The 11535-nt window shown below is 52.3% G+C and overlaps 1 protein-coding gene across 12 annotated transcripts in view; it reads right to left on the bottom strand.

The window, feature by feature from the left end:
* Positions 1-520: 520 nt before the first annotated feature.
* The window catches only part of ANK1 (ankyrin 1), a 184028-nt gene continuing 173013 nt past the window's right edge, over positions 521-11535 (bottom strand). For 11 of the 12 annotated variants that reach the window (XM_053401570.1, XM_053401571.1, XM_053401573.1 and 8 more), the window contains 3 exons: positions 8593-8658; positions 8074-8211; positions 521-2587 (listed from right to left, as the gene is read on the bottom strand). In XM_053401570.1, the coding sequence (XP_053257545.1) occupies positions 8113-8211; positions 8593-8658 (165 nt within the window). In that variant the 3' untranslated portion in view covers positions 521-2587; positions 8074-8112. The remainder of the gene's footprint in view (positions 2588-8073; positions 8212-8592; positions 8659-11535) is intronic. The other variant, XM_053401575.1, reaches the window with a different exon arrangement.

Genomic DNA, 11535 nt, shown 5'->3' with positions numbered 1-11535 from the left:
CTTCCTTAGATGTAAACTGGCAAAATTACAGCAGTCTTTGCAAATCTCCATGTCCAATGTTACCTTTGATACCCTATTTACCACGTCCTGGTTATCTAAACTATTTTACAAATAAAGAGAGAAGTCAAGTTAGTAAGTAGGGCTGCCAGGTCAGGCGTATCCCAGACCCTGAGATTTCTGGGCCCAGCAAGGAGACCTCTTGATGTCATGCTGGGCCCCGGAAACAGAGGTCAATTGGGAGAGGGAGCAGGGGAGTCAGAAGGCCCCCTGCTTCCCCAAGGGTTCATGCTATAATTTGAAGCCAGCTCCTGCTGGGCTGAAGCATGCAAGCTGCAGGCAGAGTCTTCTGGCTGTTTTATTATTCTTATTGAAGGCGTTCTCACCCCCTGGCGATCCAAGCCCCCCAACTGCCTCCTGGAGGGGGCCAGGCAAAGCAGGAGACTTCAGGCCAGAGCTGGATTTCTGGCGCTCCTCTTAGCAAGCGAGAGGAAGAAGAGACAGAAGCCGAGGCAGCACAAAGTGGTGTTGGTTTCTTTATTAACTTGGATTCTGGTAGCAGGTGGACAAGGGAGGATGGTCTATACATCAGGGGTGAGGGATGGAGGTGGGGAGGAAGAGGGAGGGGAGGAGGAGGAGCCAAAAGGCTCAAAAATTCCCATAACAATAAAAAAGAAACTAAAAGTAATCTCATAAACTTCTAAAAAGCATCTAGAGTGCAGACGGCAGCATTCTCTAGGCATCACCCTCCCCTACAGCTCCTACTAGCAATCAGCGGGCAAAGCGTCGCCCCGCAGGCAGGCGAGGGGGGCACAGTTCGCAGCTCATTTTCCTACGCACTACAGGAGGCCAAAGCATGGGGGGGCCCACGCTAGAGTCTATGGCAAAGGCTGTGTCAGCAATTTGGGGCGGGCGGGCATACAGGGCACATGTTGCATGAAGGTGGTGGGGGGGGGGTTGCTGTGTGTACTTTGCATGATAGTCACTGGGGCAGCTCTTGATACTTTCTGTGGAGATGCCTGGACCACATTCTTGGGTCTTTCCCCAGCTTCCCTTCCCTCGCCCCATCACTCTGCCCCTTGTGCATGAGAGTGGGACCCACATGCTTGCCCAGCCCCAGATTGCTTGGGGGGGTGTCAACGACCCAGGGCTGCTGCATATGGGGTGGCAGCAACAGCACCAAAGGCCTGGAAGGGGGGGTCCCTGGGGGAAAGAGCTGAACTTGTGCATTTCTCAGGAAGCAGGTGCCCCTTGTCACCTCTTCTGGGTCCAAAGGGGGGGGGGGAGTCACATGGCAACCAGCCAGCATAACTCCCCACCAACTCCCCCCCCCGCTCTCTTTGGAATCCCAGGGCAGATGCCTCCTAAAAGGATCAACCTTTTGCTCAAGGAAGGAGTCCCAGGCTTCTGGCTTGGCTGGAAGAAGTGTCATGGGGAGGGGGAGGATTCCCCAAGCACCAAGGGGCAGGGAGGGGGCAGTAGAGCATCCTCTGGCAGGGAAAAAAGGCCCAGAGTGCGCTGCTCTTCCCTTTATTCATCCTGGAACTTGGTGTGGGAGTGTGTAAGTGGGTTTGCGGGGGGGGGGGGGAGATTCAGCTACTCCCCAGCTAGAAGTGGTCCAGGAAACTTTGGCAGGTGCCACGTCTGTGCTGAGTTGGGAGGCCTTTGCGGGTCCTCCCTAGTGTAGAAACGCAGGTAAGGTTGCAACGCAGCTCTGCACCTCTCCTGAGCGACAGATTGTGCTGGGTGGAGCCGGGCATCGGACGCAAGCAGGACGCTGCGCTCTTCCAGCCCGAGGGTTTGGTGCCCGTGGGCCTGGCACAAGTGGACTGGCAGAGGCTCATGCACTAGCCCTTCCTCCCCCCTCTCTTCTTCCATCCACCGCTCACCCCGCCCCCCGAATGTGTGTGTGTGTCTTTGCAAGAGAGAGAGATATGAGCCTGGGAGATCTGCTCGGCCTGGCCCCATCCTTAGCACTCCCTGCCTCCGTCCCGCTGTGGGCTGGCAGCCCGGGGAGGCTTCTCGGGGAGCCGCGCCAATGCCATCCTGCCAAACGTCCCTATTTGTGTTTGCATAGTAGGTATCTGTTCGCATTGTATACACAAGGTTTGAGCCACTGTCCAGGCCGCGCTTTTCCACCCGAACTGGGCAGGAACAGCCGGGGGGCGGGTTTCTCTCCCCCTGGGCAGCCCTGCTCTGCTTCCCATCTCCTAGGCCTGCAGACCTGGACCGAAGGCTGGGCATGAGGGAGGGCTGGGCGAGGGTGGATGGGCCGCTGAGTGCCATCCCGCTGACTCCTTCCCTGCTGCGTCAGAAGAAGAGGGCTCCGGGAAGCAGGCGCCCCCGCACGGCTTCCCCTCCTCGGTCCGGGCTTTAGGTCAGGAGGAAGAACTGTAGCTCATGCGTCTGCAGTCGGTCGGTCATGCGAATAAGACAGTAAAGTTAGGTCTCTTACGGAAATCATGCCATGTAACCTAAAGAGTCATGGAGAGCCAGCCCTGCCCCAGTGAGCTCGTGGCTCCGCTCGCCTGGCCATCGTGGGGGCACAAGAGGGAGGTGGAGGTCAGTGGATTGGTGTCGAGGTGAAGCCCTGGTGGAAAGAGAGGAAGAGGAGACAGGAAGCTCGGGTTAGAAACATGCCAAGGCCACAGCAAAGCACCTCCGCCCGTCCCTCCTCTGGGCTCGGGGATTTCAGTGCAAACAGAAGGAACCTTTCCAGCGCAGACAGAATGATCTCTGCCGCTGCACTTCAAACACAGCACACCCAGCTGGGTCAGGGCTCATTCCCACTCTCTCCAGGGAATGGTAACTCAAAGTCTCGAATAAAGCACTTCCCAGGGTGATTTGGGTGGGTGGGCAGGGGGATCCTGACAGTTAAGCTGGCTCAACACAAGGGGGGAAATATGCTAGCGTAAGGAGGCCTCCAACTTGCCATTGCCACAGCCCACAGGAGGGGCCTTAGGTGAAGTTTCTGCTAAATTTTGCCTAAAACAAGGCTCAAGGCAAACGTGAAGGTTTTCTGCAAAGGCTTCCGAAGAAGGCAAACTTTAATTCCTTCTAGCAATACCCTCACCTTGTCGCCAAATTTACGTGAAGTTTGGAAGTTCTTATTTGAGATACGCATCTGATGAATCTGAAGAGGAGCCAGTCTGACTTAGGGAAAGCTCTTTGGACGCTCAGTACTCCAGGCTTGGGGCCCAGCCTCCCAGCTATTGTTACAATAACGCCAGCAGGGGGCACAATTTGGCTAAAATTGGTCAGAGGGTAAGGCCTGTGGATTTCCTTAAGGGGTTTCCCTACTCTCTTATAATGCACTGGCATTTCTTATTATCATACAACTGCAAAAAGGAGAAACTGCTCCTGGATGCCAAGTTTCTAGTCCTTAACGATCACTGCACTTTCCATGGAGGCTTCCTATACTTCTGCAAATCCTGTGGTCCTCCAGATGTTGTGGGAGTCCAGCTCCTACCAGCCAAGGGTGCCAAGTGGAATAAAATACTGCAGGTGGGCTGTGTGTGCAGGGAAGCCCCGTCCTGCATAATCAATCACAAGATGTAGTGCATGCACACCATTTGAATGGCAATGCCTAGCAGCCTGGGGGGGGGTCCAGCCCCCTCAAATATTTTACAGGGGCGGGGGCTGAAGGGACCTCACCCCCTACGAGTTGGCTCCTATGCTACCAGCCTCATGGAACATTGCCAGTGGCCAGCTGTAGTCCAACAACCTCTGCAGAAACTCAGGTTTTTCCAGGTGAGAGCAGTGCCATCTGAGCATGCAAAAGCTGCTCTCTCTCTCTCTCTCTTCCTTTGCAGGGGGCTGGATTAGAGGACCCTTCTAACTCTTCAGTTCTATGGCTCTATGACTCTATAGTGAAGGATGGCGACAGCACTCAAGGCAAGAGGAGGCCTTCCTGTTCCTATCCCCCCCCCCCAGGCAGACGAGAACTAAGCCTTGTGCTGCTCAGGACAAGCCCTGTTTAAGCGCACAGACTTTGGGCTCCCAGCAGGGCAGAAGGAAGCAGCTGTGAGAACAACGCAGAGAGACAGCGACACAAGCAGGCACAGACAGGCCCAGGGAGCACAGGGACTCCCAAACACATCTAGGAGGATTGGCAGCTTGAAAAGCAAGTGGAAAGGGGGAAATTTGGGTGGCTGAAGCTTCTCTCGCTATAGCGCTACACGCCTCGGGAACATTTTCCCCTCTTGCACTGCCCTTCTGCCCAACCAAGCAAGGCCCAGGAACCAAGGGCTGCTCCCCCACTCCTGGCAGCCTTCAGATCTGTTCAGCAGGCAGAAGCTCAACCAATGTAGCTTCTGTTGCATCAGAGACTGGAAGGAGCCACAGATCAGTCCTGCCACAGATGTTGCTAACCAGGCCCTTCCAAGGATTGCCAGATTGCATGAAGGCTGAAGGCTCACATTTTCAGCCCTTGTATAAAGGAAGGAGCTTTGGCAGATATGGCTTCTCCCATCAGAGTAGGAAAAATGTATCTCTGCCAAACTTGACTATTATTATTATTATTATTATTATTATTATTATTATTATTATTATTATTAAAGACACAGAGGCTGTACCTTTGGCAAGTTGCGAACAGTCAGTAAGTTTGTCATGGATGCTTTAGTTGAGACTCCTGCCTTGCAGGGGTTGGACTAGATGACACTTGGGGTCCCTTCCAACTCTACTATTCTATGATTCTATAAATATATATACACACATACACCCCCATACATCAGGGAGAGGAACTAGATCTGGCAGGTGAACTGGGTCATGATTGCCCCAAAAGGAGATTGACGGGTGGGCAGGGTTGCTGCCTGCCAATGGAGGTCAGGTGACCTTTGGTCCTTCCTCCTTTGCCAGGCTCTCCATAAGGCAGCTGATTGCCTGCTCTTGTGAGGCTCCTCTTGCAGCCCTTTGCAGGATCCGCCAATCAACTGACTGGTGGTGTCTGCAGACTCCCTTTCGGCTGAGCAAGGTTTTCACCTGTCATCCCATGTGATGTCATATCCTACGCCCTTAGGCGTAGGGCAGGTGGGGGCGGCTTGGCTGAAATGGTATGAATTTTGGCACGAATCACTGCTCTGGGCTTGCCAGCCAGGAGGTTTACCCAGAATGGGTTCATGGAGGCTTGTTATGGGAGGCTTGTTCTCTACTCTGACACTCCCTAAAATCAAATCTTCTGTGGGCACAGAGTGAAGGGCACCCCTGCTTTTCTCAAGAATGCCACCTCTTCCGGACAGAAGAGCAGGATGAGGATCCTGGTGCCACCAGACCCTCAAGAGTAGCACAGAAGCGCTTTGCAGGCACTCCTTTGTGTCGGGAAGGGAGAAGGCTAAGGAGAAAAAGGCGAGGAAGGGGCAGCAGGATAGCAGTTTACAAAATTATGAATGGCATGGAAAAGTTTCTCTCTCACACACACAGTGCAAGAACTCATGGGCAGTCAATGACGCTGAATGCTGGAAGATTTAGGATGGACAAAAAAAGTCCTTTTTAAGGCAGTGCTTAGCTGAATGGTGGAGCTCCCTCCCACAGGCGGCAGGGATGGCCACCAACTTGGATGGCTTGATAAGAGGATTGGGAAAACTCATGAAGGGGTGGGCTATCAGTGACTACCAGCCACAAATGCAGGGGGTTGGACTAGATGTCCCTTGGTTTCCCTCCCAACTCTTCAATTCTATGATTCTAAGGCAATGATCTGCGTTCTGTGCTGGAAACGGCAGGAAGGGAGAGTGCTCTTGAACTCAGATCCTGCGTATGGCTTTCCCACTGGCATCTGGCCAGATGCAGGTGCTGGACTAGAGGGGCCACCGGCCTCATACAGCAGCCCTTCCTCTCTTTTTACGTTAGAGAAAATGCTTTGCATGCAAACCGTCCCAAGTTCCATCACTGGCCTCTCCGGTTAAAAGAGAAAAGGCTCAGGCAGCCACTGAGGCTGATGGGAGTCGGAGTCCCACGATGTGGGCTGTGTCAGATTGTGTCAAGCTGGTGCCCTCCAGATGTTGTTGGACTACAACTCCCATAGTTCCTGACGATGGCCCATGCTGGCTGGGACTGATGTGGCTGAACAAAGGCCAGCATGGATGATAAGGAATTCTGTGCAGGCTGACACAGAAGAGACAGATGACTCTGCCCCTTCTCCACCAGCTTGCTAGACAGAAGAGGCTAAGAGGCAACATTTGCTTGGAAATGCAAGCTGCTATCCTCTGAATAGACCAGCACTAAAAGATGGCAGGCTAGTAGGACTGTTTGAGGACCAAAGCAGCTGTGGACCCCCAAGAGGCCCTGAAGGTGCTTTGAGACTCCCATTTTAACACCCACGTCACATGTCCAGAACAGAGGATGGGCCTGCCCCTTGTGGAGTCCTAGATGGATGTGTTCAGGGCTGCCCCTGAAGATGGCGTTGAGGTGGTAGCCAGTGCATAATGTGGCTGCTGGGTTGCTAAGTGGGGCGGCTCAGTGGGGCCAATCAATGTGTTATACTGGCCTATAAAGCCCTAAATGGCTTGGGGTCTGAGGACCTAACAGAGCACCTTTGTCAGTATCAACAGTCTCAGGTCCTACAATTGGCAGCTGAGGCTGGGGTGGTGGGGCTGCCTGGTTGGTGCTGACCCAGGACAGACAGGGCCTTCTTAGTGGTGGTTTTCCATTTGCGGAATGTGCTCCCTGCTGAAGTGCAGCCATTATTATTATTATTATTATTATTATTATTATTATTATTATTTAAAGGTAAAGGGACCTCTGACCGTTAGGTCCAGTCATGGATGACTCTGGGGTTGCAGTGCTCATCTCACTCTATAAGCTGAGGCAGCTGGCGTACAGCTTCCAGGTCATGTGGCCAGCATGATTAAGCCGCTTCTGGTGAACCAGAGCAGCGCACGGAAACGCCGTTTACCTTCCCGCCGGAGCGGTACCTATTTATCTACTTGCACTTTGTGCTTTCAAACTGCTAGGTGGACAGGAGCAGGGACCAAGCAATGGGAGCTCACCCCATCACGGGGATTAGAACCGCTAACCTTCTATCGGCAAGCCCTAGGCTCTGTGATTTAACCCACAGCGCCACCAGCGTCCCTATTATTATTATTTCAATTTATATACTGCCCTATATCCAAAGATCCCAGGGCGGTGTACAACATTTAAAAAGAGAATTTACATAGCATAATAAAAATAGTAAAATAAAGCAATCACAAAAAAACGCCACAGCAACAGTTTAATGGCTGAAGGCCTGGGAGAAGAGTTTGCCTGGTGCCTAAAGACATGCAATTATGGCACCAGGCAAGCCTCCCTGGGGAGAGCTTTCCACAAATGGGGAGCCACTGCAGAAAAGGCCTGTTCTCTTGTTGCCACCCTCTGGGCCTCACATGGAGGGGCACACGAAGGAGGGTCTTGGCTGACAAGCGCAGGGTCCAGGTTGGTTTGTATGGAAAGAGGCAGGTCTTAAGGTGTTGAGGTCCTGAGTTTTGCACGGCTTTATCAGTCAGTACCAGTACTTGGAATTGGGCCCAGAAACTCATTAACTTTCCAGAGGAATCAAAAACATTCCAGGGATTTGATAGCTGAAAGGCCTTTTTTTAAAAAAAAACAAAACTCTGCTTATAATTCTTTGAAACTTGTTATTAGTGTTAATGTGTTTGTTGCCCTGGGCTCCTTTGGAAGGGTGGGATACAAGTTGAAATAATAATAATAATAATAATAATAATAATAATAATAATAATAATAATAATAATAATAATATACAGTGTTACCTCGGTTTACGAACTTAATCCGTTCCAGAAGTCCGTTCTTAAACCAAAACAGTTCTTAAACCAAGGTGTGCTTTCCCGAATGAGGCCTCCTGCCGCTGGTGCCCTTCCACCTTCCACCATTCGGCTTCTGTTCTTAGACCGAGGTAAAGTTCTCAAATCAAGACACTATTTCCGGTTTTGCGGAGTTCGTAAACCAAATCGTTCGTAAACCAGACTGTTCTTAAACCGAGGTACCACTGTACAGGCAAAGGAGAGGGACTCCAAGGGAAACTGCTAGGTCCTACCACAGTTGACACCGCCGCCCCCCAGCTGCTAGTAAGAACAAAGGGGTGTTTACCTCCAAAGAGGCCACTCGAGGGGTGGGGGGTGAGGGGTGTCACTGCTTCCCCCTTTTCAGGCTGGCTCGTTTCACTATCTGAGCCCCCATCCTGCCCCCGAGAAGCTCCGATCTTGAGACACTCCCTTGAGCCTCCTCCTGGGCAAACGGCAGCGAGAGACAGGAAAGCGGCAAACGGTCACAGAGAAACCCACGAGGGGGGTGGCAGACAGACGGACGGACGGAGAGACACAAGGAGAAGGAGAGTCAGATGGCGGCAGGGGACTCCTGCAGCAAAGTGCCTGGCATGGGCAGAAGGAGAGGGTCCTGCTGCGCCAGGCAAGGGCGAGGGGGGGGAGAGAAAGAGCAGGGGACAGACGACAGAGAGGAGGACGCAGCTGGAGCCCTGGGGCTGGGAGGCCCGTGGGGCTTGGGTACCTTGCTGCCTGCACTCTCCTGCTGCCAAGGGGCATGGGCCAGGAAGCGGCCAGCCTGGGCTTCCAGCGCATAAGGCTCCTGTAGGGAGCCTTCCATAATCACCTCTTCGTGCTGCCGTGCGTCGCCTGTCCCATCCGTTTCCAGCCGCCGCACCACCTTCCGGATAATCTGCAAAAATTAAATGCAGCACTTTTAGACAGTCTCCTGCTGCCTCAAGTGATGCCCACCAGCCCTCGGAAAGCCTGCCCGCTCTCCCTTCCAGCCACGGATGCCTGGAGTGCCTTCCCGCGAGGCACAGCCCTTGATCTCTTGTTCTGGAGCCTGGACCTGCCCCAAATGGTGGGGCAGGGCCCCATTTGCCCATATGAAACAAACTCCACTACCTCCAAATTTAATTTTATAGCACTAATACCTATTCATCACTCACAGACACCTTTGGAATGTTGAAAGACCATGAGGGCATCATGTTTCCCTCTGTGAACTAAGGCATAAAGACATTATCTTGCAATAATATGTACAGCTGCCTTCCTCAATCTGGTGCTCTAGGACTACAATTCCCGCCAGCTCCAGTATTATATGGCTGTGGCTAATGAGAGTTGTAGACCAAAACATTTGGAGAGCACCAGGTCGAGGAAGGCTGGGCTCTGACAAGGGAGATATATCTGCTCAGCCTCAAATCCTTATTGGGTGATGTTGGACCAGCCTCTCTCTCTCTTCCTAACCTACCTCACAAGGTTGTTCTGAGAATAAAGAAAGGAGGCTGACTGCATGAACTGCTCTGGTCCATGCATGCATCAATCCCTGTGGGCTGAGGCTGCTGGAAATTGTAGTGCAAAACATCTGAAGGGCACCAGGTTGGTGAAGGCTGCCTTACGATGCCCCTATAAGGCAGGCCAGCATATGGTCTCCAGGTGAGAGCCAGCCATTTGCTTAAGATCACCCGCTGAGTTTGGGGGAAAGGAGAGATTTGACATCCTAGGGACATCCTGGTTCATAGCTCAGACCCTGGGGCAGCAGTTCTATGTGCCCTTGCCTGGGAGTCATTCCCACTGAGTGCAGGGAGATTTAATGTTGGAAGAAGGATAACTAGGATGGCAGCATGAGATGCTACACTCAGATTTCCCCAACCTGGTGCCCTCCAGATGTTCTGAACCACAACCCTGACCATTGGCTGTGCTGGCCGTGGCTGATGACAGTTGGGAGTCCAAAAGGTTTGGATGGCACAGGGTTGAGGAAGGCTGACTTACCGTATTTTTTGCTCTATAGGATGCACTTTTCCCCCTCCAAAAATGAAGGGGAAATGTGTGTGCGTCCTATGGAGCAAATGCAGGCTTCTTGGCTTCAGCGATAGCAACACAAAGCCTCCGAAGCGCAGAGGGAGAGCTCCCCCCGTGCTCCGGAGGCTTTGTGTTGCTTTCACTGAAGCCCCTGGAGCGCAGGGAACTCCCACTGCGCTCCGGGGGCTTCAGGCAGCTATCCGCAAGCCTTCGGAGCGCAGCAGAAGGGGCTCCATTTCTCCTACCGCTTCACTGAAGGGGCGCTGAGCAGAGAGGGAGAGCTGCGCAGCGCCCCTTCAGTGAAGCGGGAGGAGAAATGGAAGGGGCTCCATTTCTCCTGTCGCTTCGCTGAAGGGGCGCTGAGCAGAGAGGGGGAGAATTATTTTTTTCCTGTTCTCCCCCTGTGCGTGGGGGTCCTGTGCGTCCTATGATCCGGTGCGTCCTATAGAGTGAAAAATACAGTAGATTGCAAAGTCCTTTGGGCAGAAACGTTTCTTTCTGCCGTTGCAACTCAATAAAGTGCAATGTGCATTGATAGTGCTGTATTAAATAATCATCTTCAACATCATAATCACATTTATGTTGTAACCGCCCTGAGACCTGCGGGTACAGGGCGGTATACAAATTTAGTTAATAATCATAATAATAACCATTGCTAAGAACTGCGCAATGCGATCTCCCCTCTCTCCAGGTGGCAAAAGAAGACAATTGCCTGGAGGACGGAATGTCAGTCTCAGGAGGTGTATCTTGCATGACATGCGACACGGGCTGACATTCCTTGCTCTGCACAACCCCACCCAAAGGCGCAGGAGGCCCTCCTCTCTTCTGCATCTGGCCACCCTCACCACAAGGCAAGGGAGCGAGGAATTCAGCAAAAGAGGTCCTACACCCTTTGGCTTTCTCCTCCTCCCTGTTATCGGTAGGTAGCCGTGTTGGTCTGCCGTAGTCGAAACAAAATAGCAATAGCACCTTAGAGACCAACTAAGTTTGTTATTTGTATGAGCTTTCGTGTGCATGCACACTTCTTCAGATACCTTCTCCTTCTCCCCGCTCAGCATTGACCTCTGCCTGCCTCCCAGCACCTGGTGCTGGCCCTGCGCCCGATTTAGACCAACTGGTATTTTTAGGACCTTGCAGAAAGCTACAAGCTCACTCTCCCACCCAGTGCTGTGGCAGGTCATTCACCTCCCTCTTCATTCAGCTCCTGCATGAAATTCCCACAACAAGGTTTGCCAGTCAGACTGGCAAGATCAGAACAGTTCCCATCTCATCTCAGTGCTCCGATATACATTCCTTTGGATGACCAGAGCTTCTCTCTCTTACACACATAAGGACCCCTATAATTAGATCTTTTGCAATCATCACCATCAGCTGCTGCTAGTGAAGCAGGTGGAGAATCACGACCAGGAATTGACCCACAGGCTAATTCCATCACCCAACCTTATTTCCACATCCACCCCAATTTACCCTCAAACTTCAGACCAAGAGTCAGAATATGACTCAAGCCAGTCAGTCAAGCTGCATCCTACAGAGCAAACTAAGGTCACCCCCCCACATGCGCATACTAGAAGCCACCCCCCACAAAAGAAAACCCCAACACAAACTCTCTTGGGCTGGGTAGTCCTGACAGAAATTGCTTCAACTACTGCTAGCGAGACCCCATCAAACAACCAAGCCTATCTGTCAGGGTTCCTGCCAGCACACTCTGGGATAAAGTCCAAGTGTGTCACACTGAACACAAGCAGGCAATGTGAGGAGCAAAACTCTG

Source organism: Podarcis raffonei, chromosome 8, assembly GCF_027172205.1.
Source record: "Podarcis raffonei isolate rPodRaf1 chromosome 8, rPodRaf1.pri, whole genome shotgun sequence".
Lineage (NCBI taxonomy): Eukaryota > Metazoa > Chordata > Lepidosauria > Squamata > Lacertidae > Podarcis > Podarcis raffonei.
This window is presented reverse-complemented; position numbering and strand designations above follow the sequence as displayed.